Raw genomic sequence first — 23,614 nt, 5'->3', positions numbered from 1 at the left:
GGACTATCTGGCTTGATCCTTCTTCTGAAAACAGAAGATTTCCTAGTACGTCTCCTTGGTAAGGTTTCCTTGGCTGCACCCCATTCATTTTCTTCTCACTTCACGCCAACTCCTTATGCAATCTGACTATAAGTGTCCTCATGCAGCAGAACACCAGGCTCCACTGGAATCACACCTACCACTCCCTGAAAGAGTGGGTCAAACACCAGTCACTCAAAAATAACTGACTTGACTTTCTATGTTTAATTTCCTTATGAGTTAATCATTTCTTCAAGCTGACAGGGCCAGGTTTCAACAGCAGTGTTGTTCCTGCTTATGTCTGCAGATTCCCTGGACATGGTCAAAACTTTACATGGATGCAATACAGTCCACCCCTTCGCCATGCTAGCAGATAACTCCCCTCAAAAGGGCGAAAGTGCGTAATTTCTTCCTCTACACACGTATCTACCCATCACTCTTCCTGTTATGGCCACCTTGCTCAGGTTCTTTATAAGCAGAGGTCACTTGCTAGGAAATACCAGTCACACTCACTGCTGATTCCACCACCACAATCTCACTGATGTGGTGACAGCACAGGAATCTCAGATCAGCATTTCTCAAATCATAAGTGCATACGAATCACCTGAGGATTTTGCTGAAATACAGACTTAGATTTAATAGGTCTGGAGAAGAGCCCACACTTGTGCATTTCTAAGAAACATCAACCTGATACTCATGCTGGCGGTGTGCTAACCGCATTTGAGTAGTGAGGTCTTATTACCTCCACCCTCATGTATTTGGATCACATCTGATTCCTTGTGACTGGCTACCTACCATGAAAGCTAAACAGGGCAGAACATTCAGAAGCTCTGAATGGCAGACTTCTACCCTGCACAGATCAGGAACACTGATATTACAAGTGTAAGGAATCTGTCCTACCCATGAGAATCTGATTCACTAGGTCTAAGGTAGGCCTAAGGATAAACATACTCTAGGTCAGTCATGGCAAACCTTTTGGAGACCAAGTGCTCAAACTGCAACCCCAAACACACTTATCATAAAGTGTCAACACCACAATTAAACGTGAACACTGAGGTTTTAGCTTAGAAAAAACAGCTATTAATCTAATCTAATGCTGTTAGGGAATTGTGGCTCACATGCTGACAGAGGGGACTCTGTGTGCTTGCTGCGCCAGAAGCCACAGTGTCACTGCCACTGCTCTAGCTGGGTCTAGTATGTTCTCAGATTCTGTGAAAAGAAGCACATATGACCTCTTTAATACAACGGAGAAAATTTTATCTTATGGCTTTTAATACTTTTATAGAAAAAGTATAAAAACAGCAACAGAATTTGAGCATTATGTCAGAAACAATTTGCACCTTGGCTCAAGGGCATTGATGCTTAAATCCAGTATTTAAGAGAAGTTTACTAAAGACATGAAATATGTCTTAAGCATCTTACAGAAAATTTTATTTATTTGTGTATATCGGTATCAGGGATTGAACTCACAATCGTGCACTTTTAAGGCAGGTGTTTATGCCGCTGAGCTAAATCCTCAGTCCTGAAAATTATTTTAATGTGCATAAGATTATAGATACATTTTATCAAAATATCAAAGGAATGGTTATTTGCCTGATTCAACAAATGAAACAAGAGTTGCCCATAAAACAATTTTTAAAGATATGTACAAGAAATATACATAACAAGAAAACTAGCGAACGAAAGTAATGACTGAACATCAGTTAGTGCCTTTTAAACAGCAAGAGCAAATATAAAATATAAAAGTAACTTTATGAATGAAATGTCCTTCCCAAGAAAGGCTGTAGTTTGGCTACTGGGTCTCTTCTAGGGTGGTATCTTGAGGGGTGGCAGCCTGTGCCTGTGGAGAAGCAGGTCTTGCTGTAGACACCTGACACACAGAAGGGACGGCTTCTGTTGGACTAGGAGTCATCTCAGTCTTATCAAAGGTGGCCTGAGCCTGACCCGTGGTGGTGTCAGGCTGAGTAGCTGGGGGCTCTTGACTGCAGCTGGCATCTGTTGGACTGGGTATGATGTCATCTGGGGCAGCCATAGCTTCTTCTGTTTCTAGTTCTGTTTCTTGGCTTGGCATTTCCTCCCCTTCTTCTACCATAGCAGGTGGTAGTTGTAAGAAAGCCTAATTTAAAAGAGACAATACTAATATGAGCCCAAATTAAGAAAAAAACTATAGGTTTCTAAAGCTAAGCTCTCACCTAAGCATCCTTTTAACAGATAAAAGGTGTTTTGGTGTTTTCCAAAACATACTGGCATTTTATATAGAGATTACACCCCTGCTAACAATGATCTAGATTCTGAAAAAATCAGAGAATTCACCTACATATATGTCACATACCAATAATTGCAGTACACAGTAAACCTTCAGAGAGGAAAACAATGTGAAATGCTATTAAGAGTCTTCAAGCAAACGAATGCTGTAATGTAAGAAAAAACAGTGGCTGACTAGCTCTGATTGGCACACTAACTCAAGAAAGCGCCTATTCAACAAAGGAACCCTATTAAGGCTTGACAGGAGCCACATCCCATGCCCATCACAAGGAAGGAGGAACAGGGTACAGGCTTCTGTCTGAGAGAACTGAGAACCGCTCAGCTTCCTCTGTGCACCACAGCTTCTCTCCTTGGGGGCCTTTTTACTTTGTTAGAAATTACACATGATTTTTTAAAGAAGCACAATGGCAACAAAAATGTGAGAGACAGCAAAATGTGTACAATTTGTATGTGGAAAACAAAACACTGCTGACCAAACTCAAAGACCATCTAAATAGAAGGATGCATCATACTGGCATTAGAAAGCAAGACTTTCTTATAGAAAGTCTTCTTATAGAAAGCAAGACTCAATATTGTTAAGACGTTAATCTCTGGAAAACGATCCTGAACAATTCTACTACACAAAACATCTTACTTTAAACCACAGTAGTTTCAGGGGCAGAAATTGCTCAGTTGATTCTAAAATAGTAAAAACAATTTTTGAAAAAGAACAAATCTAAAGCACACAATAACTTTAAGATTTACTGTAAAGTTAATGCACTTAGAGTGGTGTGGCAGTGGTGAAGACAGTCACAGAGATAGAACAGACTGGAGTCCAAAAGTACTCATGTCCACGGCCAATTTACTCATTTTCCTACTAAGTTGACAAGAAATCAATAGAGAAACACTATTCAGGATGTGGTGCTGAAGTAACTGGATATACACATGCAAACGAATTACACCCAACCATCCTGGAACCACACAAAAAAATTTACTGAAGTGTACTGAACCTGCAAATATGAAACCTACAACTATGTAACTGCTAGAAGAAAAAATTTTGTGACTTGAAGTTAAACTAAGTATTTTTAGGATGTAAAAATATGAATTCCAGGAAAACTATGCCATACACTAAACATCAAATTTTAAAACTGCTCTTTGAAAGACATTTAAAAGAGAAAAAATAAGTCACGGACTAGGAGGAAATACCTGTAAAATATGTACCTGATAAAGGACTTTAACTAGAATACATAAAAATCTCTCAAGTCAATGACAATTAAACATATAACTCAATAAAAAATGAACGAGAAATCTGAGGAGATACCATTTGATATACAGATGGCAAATAACCACATGAAAAGATGCTCCAATTAGGTAAATATAAATTTAAAAAAATATATTAGATCACCACACACTTATCAGAATTGCTAAAATAAAAAAGAAATACCACATCAAGTGTGTGTGGAGATATGCAGCAACTGCAGCCTCACAGTGCGGGAGAGAGTGTAACTGGTACGGCCACTCTGAAAAACAGGCTGGGAGCTTCTCTCAGAGTTAAACATACACTTAACATATTATCTAATCATTCTACTCATTAAGTGCTTATCCAAGAGAAAGCACAATGACTGTAGAGAATGTTCGCAGTAGCTTTATGTCTAACAGCCCCAAATGGAAACAACCCAGATAGCTATGAACAGGTGAGTGGGTAAACCACGGTACAGCCATACAGTGGACTATGACTCAGGACACCAGAGCGTGATGGATTATGGTGGTACGTACCGTAATCCATCATGAGTTAACACGAGTTAACTGTGCAATAACGAGTAGTAATGAGAAAATGAGTATGTTCTGTATGATTTCGTGTGTGTGTGTATGTCTAGAAAATGGAGACTCATCTACAGTAACAGAAAGCAGATTTTTGGTGGCCTAGAAAATATGTATAAGAGATTGATGAAAGACAAGGAGAGATGATAAAGTAGCACAAAGAAACTTTTGAGGATAACATATTTGCTCATTATCTTGATCAGGATGGTTCTATAGACATATACATATATCAGAACATATCAAATTGTACACTTTAAGTAAGGGTACTTTATTATATGCCAAACTGCATTTACAAAAAGATGTTCTGAAAATCATGAATATCTATTTTAGTTGGTTCCTTACTTTAAAAGATTCATTCTTCAAAACAGATTATGTCTCCAAGACAAATGAGGAGTCTATTTGGCAGAGACTCACCTGATGATAATGATGTGTTGTCCGTATTAAATGCAGATACATGTTGTACACATAGTTTGCCATCTGGGGCATATTCTTCACTATCTGCACTTCCTGAGGTGGGCTTTCACCATTCTACAAGAAGGCAAAAAGCCAGTTAAAAGTCTGTTTCTCTTTCTTAAAAATAAGCAATGGTAAGGTAGGAAGGATGTAAAAATAGTACAAGGACATACATAAGCTGCAAGTGTGAGACTCTAATAAGTACTTCATGAAGAATACAAACTCAATTTAAACGAAGAAAAGTTATAGAATAGGAAAGATATGAGTCACTTGTTTTTAAAACAATTTTGGTTGGTAAGTGAAATGTGGGTTTTGGCTTATCACCTAATATTGAAGAACAGAAAGCAAAAAATTAAAATGGCCTGAAGCTGCAGTTTCTAATATTGTAGCACACACAGAATTCGGAAAACAAAATTCTTCCTATTTGTGTTTCTAACATATAAGAAGTTAACATGCAGTACAGTATGTAAATTATTAGTCATAAAGGCAAATATTTAAAAAAGCATTTTTATGCAGACAGGGTCTCAATATGCAGTTTAGGCTGGCCTAAACTGGTGATCTTACTGCTCCAGCCTACATGCTGGGATACAGGCGGTACTGCCACGCCTGGCTCAATGTTCTTTTTTTAACTTTGTAGTGTCAACCAGAATCATCTGGAATACATAAAATGTGCATTGCTTCTTAAACCATGTTAAAATAAAGATTAATAATGGCTTTCTCACTTAAGAGTCATGAATAAAATCTTATCTTTTCTTACTGTAAAAACCAATGGTGAAAACCATAAAAGTACAAAAAAAAGTACTAAGACAAAAACTGTATGAGTGACCAATTATTTAATAAGCAGTTTACAGAAGATTGAGAAGTGCAGAGTTATAGGATGCTGTCCAAACTGCAGAGCCTGCCATTCGAGACTTTACCTGACCCCACCCCAACAGGACTGCTGAAAATAAGAACAAAAATGCAGCTGAAGAAAAATACTTACCATTATTCTAAAGCAAACACACAGAATCTATCTTACATTTTAAGAGGTTTAAGAAGTATGCTATGGGGGCTGGGGATTTAGCTCAGCGGCATAAGCGCTTGCCTTATACGGTCGTGAGCTCAATCCCTGATACTAAAAAAAAAAAAAAAGAGTATACTATGAAATTTAAAACTTTCATTTAAATTTTTAGTTAAAATTTTTCAAATTTTATTTAAAATGTAATGGATTTTCCAGACATTTCTTAAAAATCAAAACCCAAAAGTCTATTAGCATGCTAGTCTTCATAAAAGAAAGAAAACTGTAACAAAATAAACACCTGCTTTTCTGTGCAGAAGAGAACAGAAGGGTAACCTAGGAAGTAAAGGCTGGTCAGTAAGGAGACACAAGAAGAAGAGGAAGCAGGAAGCCGCCATGGCATCGCTCAGCCTGTGAGCTCTCCCCTTGTCCTTCCCCGAGAACGAGGGCTTCTTAATGACTACACTGCTAATTACAGTTACCAGGTAACAGCCAGGTCCTCATCACAAAGCTAAAGAGAAGAGTAACACACTGATCATAAAATAAGCCTTAGACTGCCTAGGTCTTCAAATCTTGAACCTCTGCTACCTCCTGATGCATAGCCAGAACCAGTCGATTTCTCTTCAGTTTACTGATATGTACAGTAGGATTAATATAAGACCTTACCAAACACGGTTTCTGTTGAGATGAAATGAAATAATGTATGTAAAAAACTAGTAACCTGATACATGGCAAGTACTTAGTAATCGTTGGCAGACATTATTTCTTATCTACATAATAAAAAATTTAATTCAGTTCCTGGTGTAAGGGACATTCTGAACCAGTGACTGTTACCAGCTAATTTATTCACTTGTAAGAGAGGGTACCACTCCATATCACGAAGAATTCCGTCCTACCTTTCTAGTGGTTGGAAAAGGTTCTGCTGGAATTATATGCAAATGAAGTGGGCGGGCTGTTAGCTGGCTGAAAGCTGGAGTCAGTTCAAAGCAATTTTGGAAGAGGGACACTCTAGCGAAGATATAGAGTCCAAGTCTAGCTCTGGACATGGCCACCACTAAGCGACGAACATCCCTTTGGAAAACAAACAAAAACCAATTAACACACTTCAACATTACTATCATGTATGCTGCTTACCTTTTGAGTAGGTTAGATTTATTACTGCAGTAGTAAGGTAGGGTGCAATCAAGTAACAGATAGACATGAACTACCTGTTAAATGGAAGATCACACACTATGAACATAACACACTAGCAGAAAAAAAGCATGAATGGGAGGGTTCCTCGGAGCCTTGTCTTGAACACAGGGCCATGAGGACTGTCACTTTCTTTCTCAGTTCCCAAAAGAGGATGGCACAAGCAGTGTTGAGTCCCAACAAGAAAATAACAGGACAGCTGCAACCTCATTATCATCCGTACAGGTCACACCATCCATGGATGCCTCAGCTGTTCAAATCAGTCAAAGACAAAGACAACAAATGCTGCAAATGGGACCAAAAATGTCTCATTACTTGGGCTTTTAAAAAGCTCCACACTGGCTTTAAAAAGGTCCCTGGAACTAAAGCTCATAGTCTGGTTCTAGGTACTCATTCAGTCAGGAAACAGGATGAAAAAGGTGAGGTTAAAAAGAAACATGGTAGCCACGGGCACTCAAAACAGGTTTGGAAGAGGGACACTGGTGAAGACACAATTGGGTTTGGCTAAAATAGGGCCGATTCCTTAAAAGACTAAATACAGAGTTACACACGACCCAACAACTCCACTCTTACATCTACACCTGAGAAAAGCAAGCAAATATTCATATCAAACCTGAAATGAAAATTCCCAGCAGCATTATTAACAGTCACAAAGTGGGAAAAAATATTCTGTATCAACTGCTAAGTAAAATGTGTTATGCATGTGTGATAGAGGGTTATTCAACAATAAAAAGATGAAGCTGATTTAGTATCAATGAACCTTGGACACAGTGAGTTAAATGAAAGAAGTGAGTTAAAAAAATACATCAACCCATATTTCTGTTAATCATCCAGAACAGGCAAATCTACCCAGACAGCAAGAACATCAGGAGACAGCAAGGACTGGAGCCCGCCTGGTACTAGTTATTGGGTTTCCTGCTAGGGCAATAAAAATGTTATAAAATTGACTTTGGACACAACTGGATAATTCTGTGAATATAGAAAAACCAGTGAATAACATACTAAAAAATAGGTAAACTACACAAGATAAAATTATATCAATAAAGCTGTTCTTAAAATAGGTTTCCTTAGCCCTCTGAAACACAAATATTTTCCTACTTATAAAAAGGAGGACATGAAAGATTAGGTCTACAATCTAACACATTCTATAAAAAGTTTGATAAGATTCCAGCTAAGATACTTAAAACTAAGCTATCAGGGCAACTGTGAAGAATCCTTAAGTCATAGTTAAATCAACATATCCCCTCTGTGTTCCAATACCACCACTCTATGACCCCCAGATTTTTCAAAAGGAAATTTTGACAAAGATTAATTTAGACAAAGTATTTTTGCTTAGAAAACTTTTATATACGAGAGCCTTGCAACCCAGTTTCTTTTCAACCCTTCATTTATAGGCATTTTATCATCAGTTTCTTTCTTAAAATTTTCAGAAAAATGAAGGAAAGAACAGCATTTTATTACAACCAGTGGAAAAGGCAGAGTACTATAGAATAAGAAAAAAGAGAACAGTACTCATATATGCATAACGTATGCCCTTCAGAAATTTAAATTCTATCAATCAGCCACAATGATGGTCAATTCAGATAGGAGTTATAAATGTCACCAAGGAAAAGAAACTGCTTTTTGAAGCTAAGAGTCTAAACACCTGCTTGACAAGTCAATAAATAAGGCAAAAACAAACTATTTCATTGCCATGACCTTGACATGATTTTTAAAATTATTATTCTTTGCTCGTTCTTGCATAAATTCTAATGGAATTTGATCAATGAGTTAAACTTCAAATAGATCTTGACTTAATGATAACATTGGAAGCCTGGATATTTTCTTTTTATATCCACCAAATAAAACAATACAATGAACTCTTCACGTAGCTAGTAAGTCATATGACATGAAGGTTTATATAAAAATAAATCACTGCTTTATAATAAGGCATTATTCCCATAAATCTCTGACACATAAATACATCGTGATAAATGATAAAAATAGATTGTTTGTTTTGACAATTCTTAATCCTAAGAGAACAGATGACTTCTTTATCCCCTAACACTGAAGCTGCAAGACTGTATGCAGAGAAAAATCAGAAACTCTACACAATGAAAAATTTACTTTCAGAGATTTTTTTTTAACCACTTTATCTCTTCTATTTTCTTAGTTTCTAACAGATACAGGATAGATTTACAATTTTATGGTAAAATGTTATCTCTGAATGTAACCAAAGAATAAAAAGTTAAATTACTATAATAAGAGTGAAAAATTCAAATGTGACAATACTTGATCCAAGAAATCTCATTATACTTTATCACTGAGTGTCTCAAGTTGCTGTAACAATTGTAAATATTAAACTTCAAAACTTATAGAACTACTTTGCCATTGAAGTTCAAAATTAAAATATGTAATAAAGCTCAGTAACATTATGAAAGTTTTCTCCTACATACCTCAGATGACCCACTGCCCTTGTTCGTACTAGAGAAAGAAGAATATAGTCATTCTGTTGACCTTGAAATCTATCAACAGTTGTCACCTAGGAAGAAAAAAATAGGGACCATATTTTCAAAGGTATAATAACAAGACTGTGGAGATTATTTAAATAATGTACTAGAAATGGACATCTTACCCTTAAAATAATCAAGCCCCAAAGAAACTTCAGCATATGCCTCAGAATTGCAAGAATGAGTTAATGAACATCATTAAATACACAACCGCAAACAGATTAGGCTGTGTCCTTATGTTACTTACATTTATAACACTTGTCTTTACCTTTACTAATTGCTAAAAATAACTCTCTTTGGAACACTCTAGCCAAGCTTCACAAGAGCAGGGACTATGTGTAGCATATTAACCAGATCCCAGCTGAATGTTCAGGAACATGGCTTACCACCCTCATTTACTGTGTAACATATCCCGCTGGTACCTGTCCAGCACATTCCTTTGCCAAAGAACAGTAATAACAACAGTCTTCATATTATGCTTTGTTCAGCTTGAAAATCTGTGTAAATGTATTTGGCAGTTCTGAAGGTTTTAGTCATTAATACTCACACTGAAGCATTTACGCTTATTAACAAAAAACTGGTTTAAACCATACAAATGACAATTTATGGTATCTCTGCTTTTAGGAAGTTTGTAACAATTCTCTAAAAGTCACCTTCAGAGAGGTGATTTTCAAATGTGTAGTCTGATGAATTTTAACAATGTGTATTTCCATGTAAATACCACCAAATAAAAATTTTCCATCCCTTCAGGCTCTGTTGAGGCCAACACTGCATCCTCCAACTTCAAGCCACCACTAATCTATTTCCTGTCATTGTGGATTACGTAGGTCTGGAATACCATATTCTAAAGTATGGACTCTGATGTCTGGTTTCTGTCTCTCAGGATAGCATTTCAGAGTTTTCCCCGTGTTGTACACATTAGATGTTCTGGTGAATGACTATACTACAATATGTTCATCCAATCACTCACTCACTGGCACTTGGGTTGTTCCTAATTTGGGGCTACTCTGAATAAAGCTGCACTGAATATTCAAGGACAAATACTTTTGTGGGCACATGTTTCCACCACCACTTGTAGATATATGTAGGGCTGACTGGAAACTACATGTTTAACTTGGTAAGTTGCTATGACATATTACACAGTCACTAGCTGGAGTTCCAGTTCCTGAATTCCAGCTGCTCCACATCCTTGACAATACTTCTGATACTGTAAATCACTTAACTCATTCTGTTGGATGTGCAGCAATAGCTTATCCTGGTAAATTTTGGGGGAGTCTTACTGGCTTTTTGTAACTTTTTCTGTATAAAGTGTCCGTTCAATTCATTTGTTCACTTGGTACTGAGCTGTCTTATTTAACAGAAGTTTATGTGTTCTGCAATTCAAATATCCTGAATGTAAATCCGTGATGTGAACATATGACTGTTATGTTACATGTGAGTATTAGACCTGGGAATTGTTGCCATCCTGTCCACACAGAGAGCTTGTCTATAAGCTGGGCTCACACACTGAGAATGGCAGAGCAAAGCCCTGCTGCTTGGAAACATCACTAAGTCACCCTACAACTCAACCTCGAAACCATCCTACTCCTACCTTCTGATCTAGGATACAGTGACCTCAATCTCTTTAGGCTTCCTATATTTCAGTTACTGGTTTCTCATTTTCACTCTGTATTTTTGATTTTGCTTTCATTCCTGTGGTTTTACTTTATCCCTCAGAATTTTTGCAATTTTTTTATAGTTTTTCCTTATGAAGTGGTTACTTCACCTAGTATTTTTAAATTAATAGCAACATTTTCATCAATTCCAGGTCAACTTGCTTTCTAGAAAATGTCTTTCACTGATAGCTTTTGAAAATTTTTCTTTTCCTTCTGAGTTGGGGTCTCTCCACGTCGCCCAGACTAACCTCTAAGTCTGGTGTGGAACTGATCCCTCGGCCTCAACTGCGCAAGAAGCTGGGACCACAAGTACACATTCAGCCTGTCTTGGCCATGCACTCACATTCTCTTGCTCATGACTTTTACTAACAATGTTCTCATGTTAATTGCTTCTACTATCAATTACTAAGTTTCTTAAATTAAATTGGGGTAAATAGGGTTGTTTTCTAAATGCTGATTTTTTTTCTGCTTCTATACAGTCTACATTTTGAAAACATAGCTTACCTGCAGGCCTATCTGAACAGATCTGGGATTGGAAAAGCTTCTCACCCCAATTCCTGCATCCATTGTTGAAAAACAAGGATGTAATTTGTATTTCCCATATCATCTCTTATATTAGAAACTATTCTGCTGGCTCTTTAGTACTGCTCCACTAAGGGTTTTCTTGTGTTTTCTGATCTCAGTATTTCCCTAAAACTGAACCCTGTCCCCTCCCCCTCCCATTACTTTCAGAGGACTACAAGAAAAGGTAAACATCTTTTACACAGCCACCTTGCAAACCAGTTATAATTTTATAATCAGTAATATATCCTTCAATATAATTTTACGATCTTCCATATCCCTGAATATAACTCCATCCACTAAAAAGTGTCCAAATAAAACCTTTGCAAAATAAGTTATTATTTATGTAATAGTATATAAATTATAAATTGTGTTACTCATCATCTTATCAATAAAATGTTTTAGAAACAGTCATTTCTGAGTATTATCAACAAAAATCTTCAATGTGGTAGCTGAGATAGAAGTTCACTGCAAACTACGGCAACGTCAGATATGACTGTCACAGATTTATTTGTAGTTCCTATCATTACACTGGATCACATATTATAAGGAGACAGTAAAGTAACAAACTGGAGCAGTATCATTACCTTGTTTGGTCTTCCAATCAATGGATTATTCCCACATCGTCTATTGATGATGTCACGAATAAGATGCTTTTGCCCATTGTATGTTGTGAGAATACTAATTTTGTCCGCAGGGTAACCAAGTAAGCACATGTACATAAAAAGTGCTACTACATATTCTGCCTCTCCAAGATTCTGCAATGCAGATATAATCCATTATGTATTTATTTCATAGAGAAAATGGCTTGTCTAATACAACTTATTCTCTTTGCACACCACAGAGTTAATAATCTAGACAACTGAACACTTCTGGTACAACTGAAAGATAACCTTAGGCGAGGCTAATACCAATAAATAAAAATCTTAGAATCTGCAATACATAGACTAGTCATCACATAAAACTTACCAACTTAAAGGCTTAATATTCCTAAGAGAACAACAAATCAGTATGATTTTGTACAGTGCACAACTGTAGTTAGGGAAGAAACTGTAACATAAAGGAGCTTATCTAAGGAACAATACAGAATCCAGTCCATCAGCGTTATACAGTCAGTAGAATTCTAACAGCTCTCAATTTAAAAAAATTTTATTTTATTTTAACTGTTTTGTATGTACTGGGGATCAAATCCAGGGGTGCTCTATCACTGAGGTACATCATCCCCCATCCCTTTTTATGTTGAGACAGGGCCTTGTAAGTTGCCTGGATTGGCCTTAAAGTTTTAATCCTCCTGCCTCAGTCTTCAGTGTAGCTACACTGACAGGTATGTGTCAGGCTTTGATCTTCAACTACTGTACTGTTTTTCTATCTTTCTTGCTCTTTTGAATGTTTTCTGTGTGTTTTGATTTTGTTCTCATACTGATGGTTGCTACCTCTACTAAAGCAAAGTAGAGAATGTGGTTTCAAATTGCTCAGTCCCGCTACTGTTAAGAGAGACTGTTGAAGTGGGTGGGAAGGAGCTTAAAACCTAGAGCTTAACTGAGCCTCAGAGTGAGGCTCACGCACAAAGCTCTTCAGTTCAGCAGAAACTAAATTCAAAGTACTAGAAGGAGAGGTTAGTAAAATAAGAACAAAACCACAATATAAAAATAGAAAAGAAAAAGGAAGATAAAAAGCTGGATTTCAGGCAAAGACAACAGAAAAATTACTGGAGACCTTCAGAAATATATTTCATATTCTTGGTTCCTGGTGACACACATTTTCATTTCAAGCCCTCTGCATTTAAAGTTTCTAACTCTTTAGAAGGTGGGAAAGAAAAGAAGCCATATGATGGAGTCTTTCCATTTTCTATATTGATAGCGAAATACATTTATCTCAGTATTGCCCTAGTACGTACACAAGAACAACTGAGAGTTACACACACACACACACATTCTCTCTCTTTCTCTCCACGACTCCATCCCTGGCACCAGGGTTTGAACCCAAGACCCACACACCGAGCCCTTTCTAAGACAGAGTTTCAACTAAGTCACCCAGACTGAGCTCAAACGGTGACCCTCCTGCTTCAGCCACTCATTAGAGTGCTGGGTTCCATAAGGACCATCATGCGTGACTTGTAAATTGTATTTTAACAAATATTTTAAATGTGGGTCAAGTAAATCAGGACGTCTTCATATCAGCCTTTTACTCATTTTTCTACTTATCCTCTCTCTGAAACACTTAATCCTTCAAAGATAGCCTTTAAATGCAGAGTATTCTTACTCTGGGGAATAAAAATACTCTTTGGGATCTAAATACTAAGACAGAAACATTAAATCTGCTGGATGAGTAGGTAAAACTCTTGAAGACATTGGTGTAGGCAAAAATTTTATGAACAACACCCTGATTGCACTGGAACTATCACAAAGAATCAATACTGGGGTCTCATCTGAATGAAAAGCTTTTGTACAGAAACCACCAACAGAGTAAAGAGACAACCCACAATGTGGGAGAAAATGTTTGCTAGCTGTTCCTCATACAAAGGATTACTATAGAGAACATACGAAGAACTCAAAAAAAATCAGTCCTCCGAGACTTCAAAACCCAAACCAAAAATGGGCACATGAATACACACTTCTCAGATGAGGAAATACAAACAGCAAATAAATATGTGAAAAATGTTCAACGTCACTGGTCACTTGAGAAATGCAAATTAAAACAACCCCGAGATTCCACCTCATCCTGGAAAGAGCAGCTATTGTCAAGAAATCCAGGAACACTTCTCCATTGCTGGTGTGAGTGAAGACTGGTGCAATCAATGTGGAAATCTGTGGAGAATCCTCAAAACATTAGGACTAGAGGTCCCATTCAACCCAGCTCTTCTTCTTCTGGGTATCCTCCCAGAAGAATTGAAAACATCATACCACAGCAATATATGTGCTTATAGCAGCACAATTTGTAACAGTGAGATCTTGGAAACAACCTAAATGCCATCCAGAGGAATGGATAAAAAAAGATGTGGTATTTTATACAATGGAGTACTATTCAGCCACTAAGGATAAATTGGAGACTTATAGGTATACAGATGCAACTTGAGACCATTCTCTTAATGAAATAAGATAAATATGGGTAACCGTTGTGCAAAAGGTGAAACAAGCTATTTATCAGTATCTGCATACAAACATACACAGTCACAGACACAGACACACACACACACACACACACACACACAATGTTTAAGAGAGTTTTATACTACTGATATCTCTTAGTTCACTCAAGAGAAAAGATCTGTGCTGCTATTGTTTGGACAATTGAATGCAGATGTCTTGTGCTCTAGGAGAATGATTTGTAGATGACAATGTACAATATATGTACCACTGGTGTCCCCGATTGATGTATTTTGAAATTTAGTTTTCTTTTCTCTTTGAAATTAACTGGATTTGGAAAAAAAAAATACTCTTTGGAAATATATTTAACAGTGGTAATCATCATCTGAAAATACATTTACTTTTTGTAATTCTAACTCATCCAGAGGCCGGATGAATGAATAAAAAAGATAACCAACCTGAATAACAACCTTTTGTACAAATACTATCATATTGCTTTTCAGTTTTTGTTTAAGATCCAGCATAGTATCACATCAATTCCACAGTACGGCTCTAGTAATGAAAGTGAAACCGGAAATTCCAGAAACTAGTACGTAAGGAAATGCAGAAGGACAGTGACAGAATCCTTATCACCTTCAAATCTGGCCATTAGGAAACATATAACTAACTTGAGTTAGGTTCTAATTCTTTTAAAGTTACCATTTAAAAGTCACATATATTCTTAGGCTCTCATTATACAGAATGACTTGATTAACGTAATTCCATGTTTGGAGGGAAAACAGGATCACTGTCAGTTTTATCTACATATACACATTTAAGTCAGTGATATATGATGCTTTTTCATGTAAAACTCAAGATTTCTAATTTATATAGCAACATGTATTGAATATTTTCCTATAAAGAGAAGAAAAAAGAAAAAAAGAAAAAAAGAACTCCAAATGCCACATGTGTAAATAATGTTCCGTTTTGGTGCACACACTGTGAGGCATTTTTGTATAGGTTGTCTGCAAATATTTATGTATGTTATGTTTTATTTAGTTTTTAAAATAAGGTGAGACATCATGCATATCCTAATTTGCTTTTTTGTCATTTAATACAGCATACACAGTTTTCCTGTCAATAAATGAAGTTACATTATTCTTAGTGGCTTCTCAGTACTTTTATATAAAATAGGTAACAATTTACTTAAAGTACTGATACTTAAGATTGTTGCTGGTAGCCGAAAGAATTTGTAGCAATGGCTATTTTAGTATCTAAGTTTTTGCAAACTCAACCCATTATTTGCTTAGGATATTGCTTTTAATATACACTATATTACACTTTATTTTCCTATCGGTGTTGTATAAACATAGACTTTTCCACAAGCCTGCTCCAACACTGAAGTACTGTCTGATCCAATGCTTTAGGACTACTGTAAACCTATTATCTTTTTTGTGAAGCACATAATCACAAAAGTATAAGTATGTGATATACATATTCATATCTATTGAATTTAAAAATTTAAACACATATGCAGGTATATTCATACATACATACATATACAGTATATTCAGAATTCAACCCATTATTTGTTAAATGTTAAGAATAAATTGTCTCTTATGTCAGTTTTTTCATTATAATTTGTGTTCTGGCAACACTTTCAGACTTTCTTCATAACACATGATCATCAGTACTTCTAGTACTTTCTAGGTTTTTAATTTCTTTTCTTTAGTGTATCCTTAAGCTATGTGAAATGGATTTTTTTGTGTATGTGTTGTGTGTAAGGTGGGACTCTAAACTTCCTTGTTTTCAGTGATTCAGCTAATGACTCAATGTCGCTAAATTAGATAGCATTCAGCCAGGCAAACACAAAATAAACATAAAAGCTTCACATTTTCTCTTACCTGATAAAAGTAAGGATTAGGTTCAGATTCTCCCACTCCCTGAAAATCTTCAACATTAATGAGCTGGAAGTCATACAGCAAGCCAGCATTTGCTGTACTGAACTCTGGCAAGAGCTGCACATGGGGTAAGTTGCCAAGGTTCTTATACCGCCAGTTGTAGAGGTTACACAAGCTTTCCAAAGAAAAATCCCCCCAGAAAGGAAAGATTAGCAATGTCAAATCCCTTTTAAAATATCTAAGGCAGTTTCTATGGAACTGTGCTTGCATTAATTTTCATGTACCCATTTTTGCTTACCCTTTTAGCAAAACCTAACATGATGCCTTTTCATATGTAGCCTCCTTACTTTAAGTAACCACCAGTCAAAATAACAAAGTGAAAGCTCTATCATATACTCTTAGGCACAAGACACAAATTGAAACTCTATCATATGCTCTGAGGCAAATGCTACTGTTACACCACAAAGTAAAAACTCAAGGAAGACACTCAAAACTGAGGTTTCTGGGAGTAACTATGAGATGCCAGTGGCATTCTCTGTGGAGTGCGAAATGGTGTACTTTCACTTGCTCACTTTTACTTCAGGTTTCAAAATTATTCTTGCTTTATCTTTTGGAGACATGAAGAAAGGGACAAGTACAGGAAAGCCTCTAGGTAATATATCAATTAATTTCAATTGATAAAATGAGAAAAATGACTACCAAGGTCCTGGATAACAACTTTACATAAAGATGATTACAAATATTTGGATCAAGTAACTGACGTCCGCAACAGAGAAGCTATTTTTTTCTTCTGTCTCCTTTACCTTGCTCTGGCTCTACCCTGAGCATCAAGATCCACAGTAGGAACCCCGACACGGACAAAGCGAGTGAAAAGGGACTGCTCCATGTTTGAATATTTTTGAAAGGCCATGTTCTTAATGACTGGTGGTAACTGGTGATGATCACCAATCATAATCCATCGTTTTAGCCGGCTAAATCCATCTTGAGGATTCTACAAATGGAAGGTGGAAAAATGGCGAAAATCTGGTTAATAAATTATCCTGTTATCTAATTTACTACACAAGAGACTTGTTCTTCATTAAATGGCTTTAATTGCTTACAAATTTTCAACATTGACTAGCTCTACACAGAAGACTGGCAAATTTTATAGGATAACTAGTGAATCAAATGTGGGTGTTGACACTCCCAGCCAACCGTGGGCAAGAAAGCATGGAAGGATTGAGAAAGCAGACATGCAATGACCCTACTGCAACCGTCAGGGTAAACTAAAGAGGGCCTGAAGGTTCAGGTCAGCATTATATCCAGAAAACAAGAAACAGGTACCTGGGAAAAGAAATGGAAAAATGTCAAAGTGAACACCTTGGTCCACAATTATGCCAAGAACCAGTTCTGAACCTCACAGTAAAAACTACCTTATTTTTTATAGGTAAACGGATGCAACTTGAGACCATGCTCATAAGTGAAATAAATCAGATCCACACTGCGTTGTCTCCCTAGTGTAAGAAACTAAAAGAGTAAATAAGATCCAAAATGTACAACACACATTGTGAAGGTGAAAAGGGAAGAAACTGCTTAAAAGGAAAGAACAACTGGGATGAGGGAAAGAAGAAAAGAAACAAGGGAAAATATATACAAGATAGATAAATGTACTATTCTTTGTTAGCTCATCAAAAAGAACAGTTTGTGCTTTCACTGTTAGATCATCTTTTCATGTCTTTATCATGTAATCTGAGCAACACTTTGAAGATAACAATGTACAATATATTAACCACTGTTAATCTCCTATTATTTTGTCTTGAAAGTTTGCATTGTTTTTTTTTTTTTTTTTTTTTTTTTCATTAAAAAAAAAAATCGAGGAGAACAGGGAAGGAAGCTGAGGCCTGTGCTGGCGCGGGCTGGGAAGCAGAGCATGGAGGAGCATGGAAGCTGACCTGGAGGAGCTGGACTGTTTGACTTTGCAAGCCGAAAGCCCAGCAACTATTTAGAGGACAATGTGCAATAGTAACTGCTGTAGATTTTTTACCGTCTTAGCACTGTTTTGATTTGCTCTGTTGCTGTTTTATTCCCTTTAAAATTACATTTAAATTTTTTTTATAAATTCACATTAAAAAAACTACCTTCTTTAATTTCTTCCAGAACTACTTCAATTTTCTACTTTCCATGTCTTTCTGTCCTCTGAAGTACATAAACTGTATTACAAGTTCCAAAACAGAAATGACTTCTGTTAACTCAATGTAGCTGTACAATGAAAGTCTCTCTATTCTTACACTGGGAATTCTACATTTTGTTTTTAATGCTTCCACAGTGAAAAGTATTATATAGCAAAAAGCAGTCTTAAAATACCATTACTTGTGTCAAAAACTTAGTAATAAAATAATCTACTTATAATACTGAAAACAATTGTAAAAGTCTAACAAAAGAAGTGAAAAAATTGATTTTCTTTTCTAATTGCATAAAAATGTAATTTTCTTGATTGGAATTATCTTTTGAAAATTACTTTGAAGATATAAGTTATAAATTTTAAAAATAGTAATCTTCAAAGCAATACAAACTACTCAATTATCCACAATTATATTGAGGTTAGTTTACAGGCTTAAAATAGAATCAGAAACAAAATGAAGTTAAGCACAATATGTAGCTTTGACAATCATCAGCACTTCTAAACTGTGACTTTCTGATGTTGTCTCCAAAAATTCTTAAAATCCTTGTGACTCACATTTGATTTCTTACCTGTAGAAGGAGAGGTATAAAGGTTTCTATCTCCAGAATTTGAGCAGCCTCTTCCATTAAAATGTTATCATACTGAAAAAAGGAGAATTTGTCAAAAAATAAATAAATAAATAAAACCCCACAATAATCATTTTAAAAATCCTATTAATTTCAGATAAAAACAGCAACATAGAAATTATTGTTTTGATCTTATCATTATGTCCCTGTATCTCAATTCACATCTTTAAACTCAAGAAAGCCCTCTAAATATATATACCTCATTGCAGACATCTTGCAAATAATTTCTGGACTGCAGTACCTACTTAGTTCTTTTCAACTTAGTTTTTAAATTCTACATAAACAACAATCAATTTATAAATATGTATGGGGTCACTGCCATTGTTATTCAAGGTAGCATTTTGTGGTAACTGTTCCCCCTGATGAATTTTACCCATCATAGCAATCTGTTTGTTTTATTCCTTCTGGGCATCTAGCTCCTCCTTTACCACAATATATCAATTTTACTTTCAAAGCTCCCTTTAGAATCTACTCACTTCTGCCAGTTCTACTCTTCTGGACCAAACCACCACTATGACCGCTGCTACCAATCTTTGTATTAGTCTCTTCCTTTCCTGTTTTGCTTCTCTTAAGCCACTAGTAACAGTCACAGGGTCGCATTACCCCCTGGTTTATTACTCATAATGCTGGAATAAGGAAAATACCCTTTAACATAAGACTGCTCTAGGGAGTGGGGGCTTGTCTATTTTATGTTACCTAGATCTACAAGGTTTCCAACTCAAGTTGGAAAAGTTAAATGTTAAAATTAAAAATATAAAAAAATCGTATCACTTACACTAAACCTTTAGTAGAGTATAACATGTTAAGTATAATAAAATATCAAATAATGAAAATTTGATAAGCAAAAAGCAATACTTTTTAGAATTCATATGAAAAGTTGCATGAAGGTATTAAATGTTAGTTATGACTGTATCATTTCCCCCATCAAACAGATATAGTCTCATATTTAATTTAAAGTATATATTATGTGTCAGTACCAACAACAAAACATTTAGGCGAAAAATTCTCACTACTAACTTGCAAAAGGATAAGTTCACACCACTGGGGTAAGTTCACACTACCTTTTAATAAATCATCCTATTTGTCCTACCTTGCAGCTGAGAAACTTTTTATCCAAGGTAACAACAATTCTAACGCCTTGAATTTATTTAGCACTATCTTTCCATGAGCTCACATACCTTAAAATTATCAGTTACTTTTATCAACAAATGAATTACTAACTTTGAATTCAAACCAGTACACAAAACTATTGTATTGCATTGTATTGTATTGCATTATATTGTACTGTATTATATTATATTTTTTGGTATGGGAATCATTGAACTCAGGACCTTGTGCTTGCTGGGCAGGCACGTGCCACTGAGGTAGTATCCTCAGCCCACAAAACCTATTTAAAACAACAAATAGTTGCAGAAAAGTTAAATGATTTGTATTATAATCAGAACTTAGCTTAGTATCACTAACAAAGTCACAGTGAATCTACAAATTAAAGTTTATTCCTCAGTCATTACATTCCATCTCAAATGAGCACAGGATGATCAGCTATCATGTCCTCCTGTCATTATTACACAACAAAATCATTTTAATATTCATTTTACGGATTAAATACAAGATCAGGGCACGCATACAGATGTCTTAGACTAAAACAATTGTGAAATACTGTTTTTATAGCTTTTAGTTCTGCTTAGAGATTTTTTAATAAGTGATGCTTGGTAATAATAAAAACTTAACGAGTTTTAAGAATCTTGTTAGATGACCAATAGTTATAATGTTAATTAGCAGACATATGGCAGACTCAGAAAAATCAGATTTAAGTCCACTATTCATACAGATACATTATTATTCATTTTTAAGAGACATTTTAAAGTAATTATAAATGAGAATTTTCATAAAAAGTTAGCTAATTTCCACAGGAAAATGCCTCAATAATTAAAAAAGAAAAAAAGGAAGAAACAAAATTTCTCATTGAATAGACAGAGTTAAGGAACTAAAATATTTAAGTCTGTACCTTGAAACCTAACTTGACCAAGTCATGTCGTTTTAAGGCAGCATGAGTACAGGTCATAGCAATGATCTTAGCTTCTTTCACCAAAAGATACTTGGATCGGTCTAGTCCACTTCGAAGTAGTTCAGAGGCTCTGAATTCCTGCAGGAGTGGGGGGGAGTGGTGTCAGTGAAAGACCAGTTTAGGATAACATACATAGTTCATGCAGATAACCACACAAGGTAGTCAGTCGGACTTAATCCTTCAGAAATTAATGTATCAAAACTAATCAAAGATTTTTTTATAATTTAGATACCAGTTGACTTCTAAAATAGGCAATATTCAAGCTATAATTTGGAGTCATTTTTATGAAAGGTTAAACATTTATGTTATTTTTATAACTTCTAGTTCTGTCTATAGAGATTTTATGATATTACTAATTATGATTGTACCTGCACTACTATAAGTCCCTCTTGGAAAATAAAATCTAATGCAAATGTTCATACTGAAGAGAGCAAGGAATTGTTTACACAGGTGACAGATGAGCTGAGAAGCCAACCAGGGAATGCAGTAACCTAGACACTGTCAACAGTAGGAAGACAGCACCTACCAGGGCTATGAAGGACAAAAGGCAGAAGTGTTCTGATCAGAGCCCAGGGACTCAGGTCACAAAACCAGCTAGGATCACAGCAGCATAGTCTAGCAGAAGCTGGCATCATGCAAGAAATGAGACTGAAGGCAGGGCAAACCGAAGTAAAAAACCCTGGCTTCTCTCTTTCCTTAAGCCCTGATGCATCTCTTAGAATGTGGCTAAATTCAGCCAGAAGATAGCTGAATTACAAAGCTGGCCCATTAAACCTGTGAGGACCAGTCTGAACCTGACCAGGACAGAATATTTCCCAAATAGAACAAAAGTTGGACAACAGATGTGAGGAAGGGGCAAATGGGCCCAAAGAGAAGACAAGATAGCAAGTTTTATTAAGTCTGAACATGATTTGTACTTTTTGAACCTTAATATTTTTCTCGTTTTTTTAAAATAATGTAAACATTTCTAATGTAAGTGAGGTGTCCTGTATATCCTCCTTACTCCCAAAGCTAGTACTATCATGAACTGAGTGTGTTTTATCATTTTCCTTTGTGTTTATGTAATCATAAACACAATACAAAATTGTTTCTCAGGTTCATTATATTATCATACTATCCTATTTTATAATTATTATTCTACACACCCATCTACCTACCAATAGTGTACATTACTACTTATTACTACTTGTTGAATACCTATTATGTGCAGATACTATTCTTGGACATGAGGGAAGAATCATATCTAAAAGACATAAAGACAAAAGCTGTCTGTATCCGTTTTACCTGGACTGACACTAAACCTTCTGACGGAGGGATCGGAACCTGAATGTGATTGCCTTATAGGAGTGTTGCAGTTTTCCAATGTTGGCTGTAAGAAATTCAAAACTAGGAGGCATCTAAGGGGTCTTTGGGTTCTCTGTCCTGTCTGTGTAGTAGTAATTCTTACTTGACTCCTAACATTGGGACCTTTCATCCTGGCCAACACAGAAACCTAAGAATGTTCATGTGGCACTGTCAAATTCCTAATAAAAGGACTACAGTATTGTTAAGTTTCCTGATAGAAGTGTTGCTTTCTTAAACACTAAGGCCTTTGCAACAGAAAAACCAGAATAATGGGGATACGATTCCTCTTAATTTTTCTTATTTCTTGAATCAAAGTAGTACATGTTTTCAAAAACTTCTTTTAAAAGTAATAATCTGATTTATAACATATTAATATTCTATATTTATTTCATTCTAAAAAGATTGCTTAACTAAACAATCTTTAAAGGAAAACTAAAAGACCTGGAGATTACCTCAAGCTGAGTAAAGATTTTCTTAATATGCCTAAAACATCCTTCAGCAATTTCCATGTCTTCTTCATAAGATCTGCCCTTAAAAATTGGCTGAGGAGCATTTGCAAAATATTCATGGAAAGGAAAGAAAGTGGAGATTTCTGCAACATCTGGCAATGTACTACTTTTATTTTTCACTTTGCTGATATATTCTTCCCAACGAGACATCACCTGTAGAAAAAAGAACTTAAGCTTTACTTTGTCATCTCACTGTTTCAAATAATAAAATTAAAAACAAATCAAGGGAAAAGAAGATCTGCCAAGTAAGTGAAGAAGAAAGCCAATTCCTGACCCATTCCAACCATGTGTCATTCACCTCATGACAGATTGCTCTTATTAAACATTACCTTTAGGACCTGGCGGGGAGAGCTCTTTAAATAAAAAAAGGAGGAACTGGAAAGAACTTAGCAGTCGTTTCATGCAATTTATCTCAAATATTTTAGATTCTCTATGTACGTTCAAGATGATTTAAAAACGTAGAGAACAGAAGACAAAAGAAAAGTGCAGATAAAGAAAATTCTCATTTTGG

At 35.8% G+C, this 23,614-nt stretch overlaps 1 protein-coding gene across 1 annotated transcript in view; it reads right to left on the bottom strand.

Moving 5' to 3' along the window:
• Nucleotides 1-1,268: 1,268 nt before the first annotated feature.
• Nucleotides 1,269-23,614, bottom strand: part of Aqr (aquarius intron-binding spliceosomal factor) — a 91,335-nt gene continuing 68,989 nt past the window's right edge. Inside the window, exons 26-35 of the mRNA XM_063250316.1 lie at nt 23,047-23,256; nt 21,191-21,328; nt 19,126-19,197; nt 17,199-17,386; nt 16,399-16,570; nt 12,017-12,187; nt 9,160-9,245; nt 6,430-6,604; nt 4,498-4,611; nt 1,269-2,134 (exon numbers count right to left, since the gene is read on the bottom strand). Coding sequence (XP_063106386.1) covers nt 1,811-2,134; nt 4,498-4,611; nt 6,430-6,604; nt 9,160-9,245; nt 12,017-12,187; nt 16,399-16,570; nt 17,199-17,386; nt 19,126-19,197; nt 21,191-21,328; nt 23,047-23,256 — 1,650 coding nt within the window. The 3' untranslated portion in view covers nt 1,269-1,810. The remainder of the gene's footprint in view (nt 2,135-4,497; nt 4,612-6,429; nt 6,605-9,159; nt 9,246-12,016; nt 12,188-16,398; nt 16,571-17,198; nt 17,387-19,125; nt 19,198-21,190; nt 21,329-23,046; nt 23,257-23,614) is intronic.

This window comes from Cavia porcellus, unplaced genomic scaffold (assembly GCF_034190915.1).
Source record: "Cavia porcellus strain 051 isolate PalLab524CR breed Dunkin Hartley unplaced genomic scaffold, mCavPor4.1 scaffold_6, whole genome shotgun sequence".
NCBI lineage: Eukaryota > Metazoa > Chordata > Mammalia > Rodentia > Caviidae > Cavia > Cavia porcellus.
Note: the sequence above shows the minus strand (reverse complement) of the source record. Positions and strands in the feature narration are given on the sequence as shown.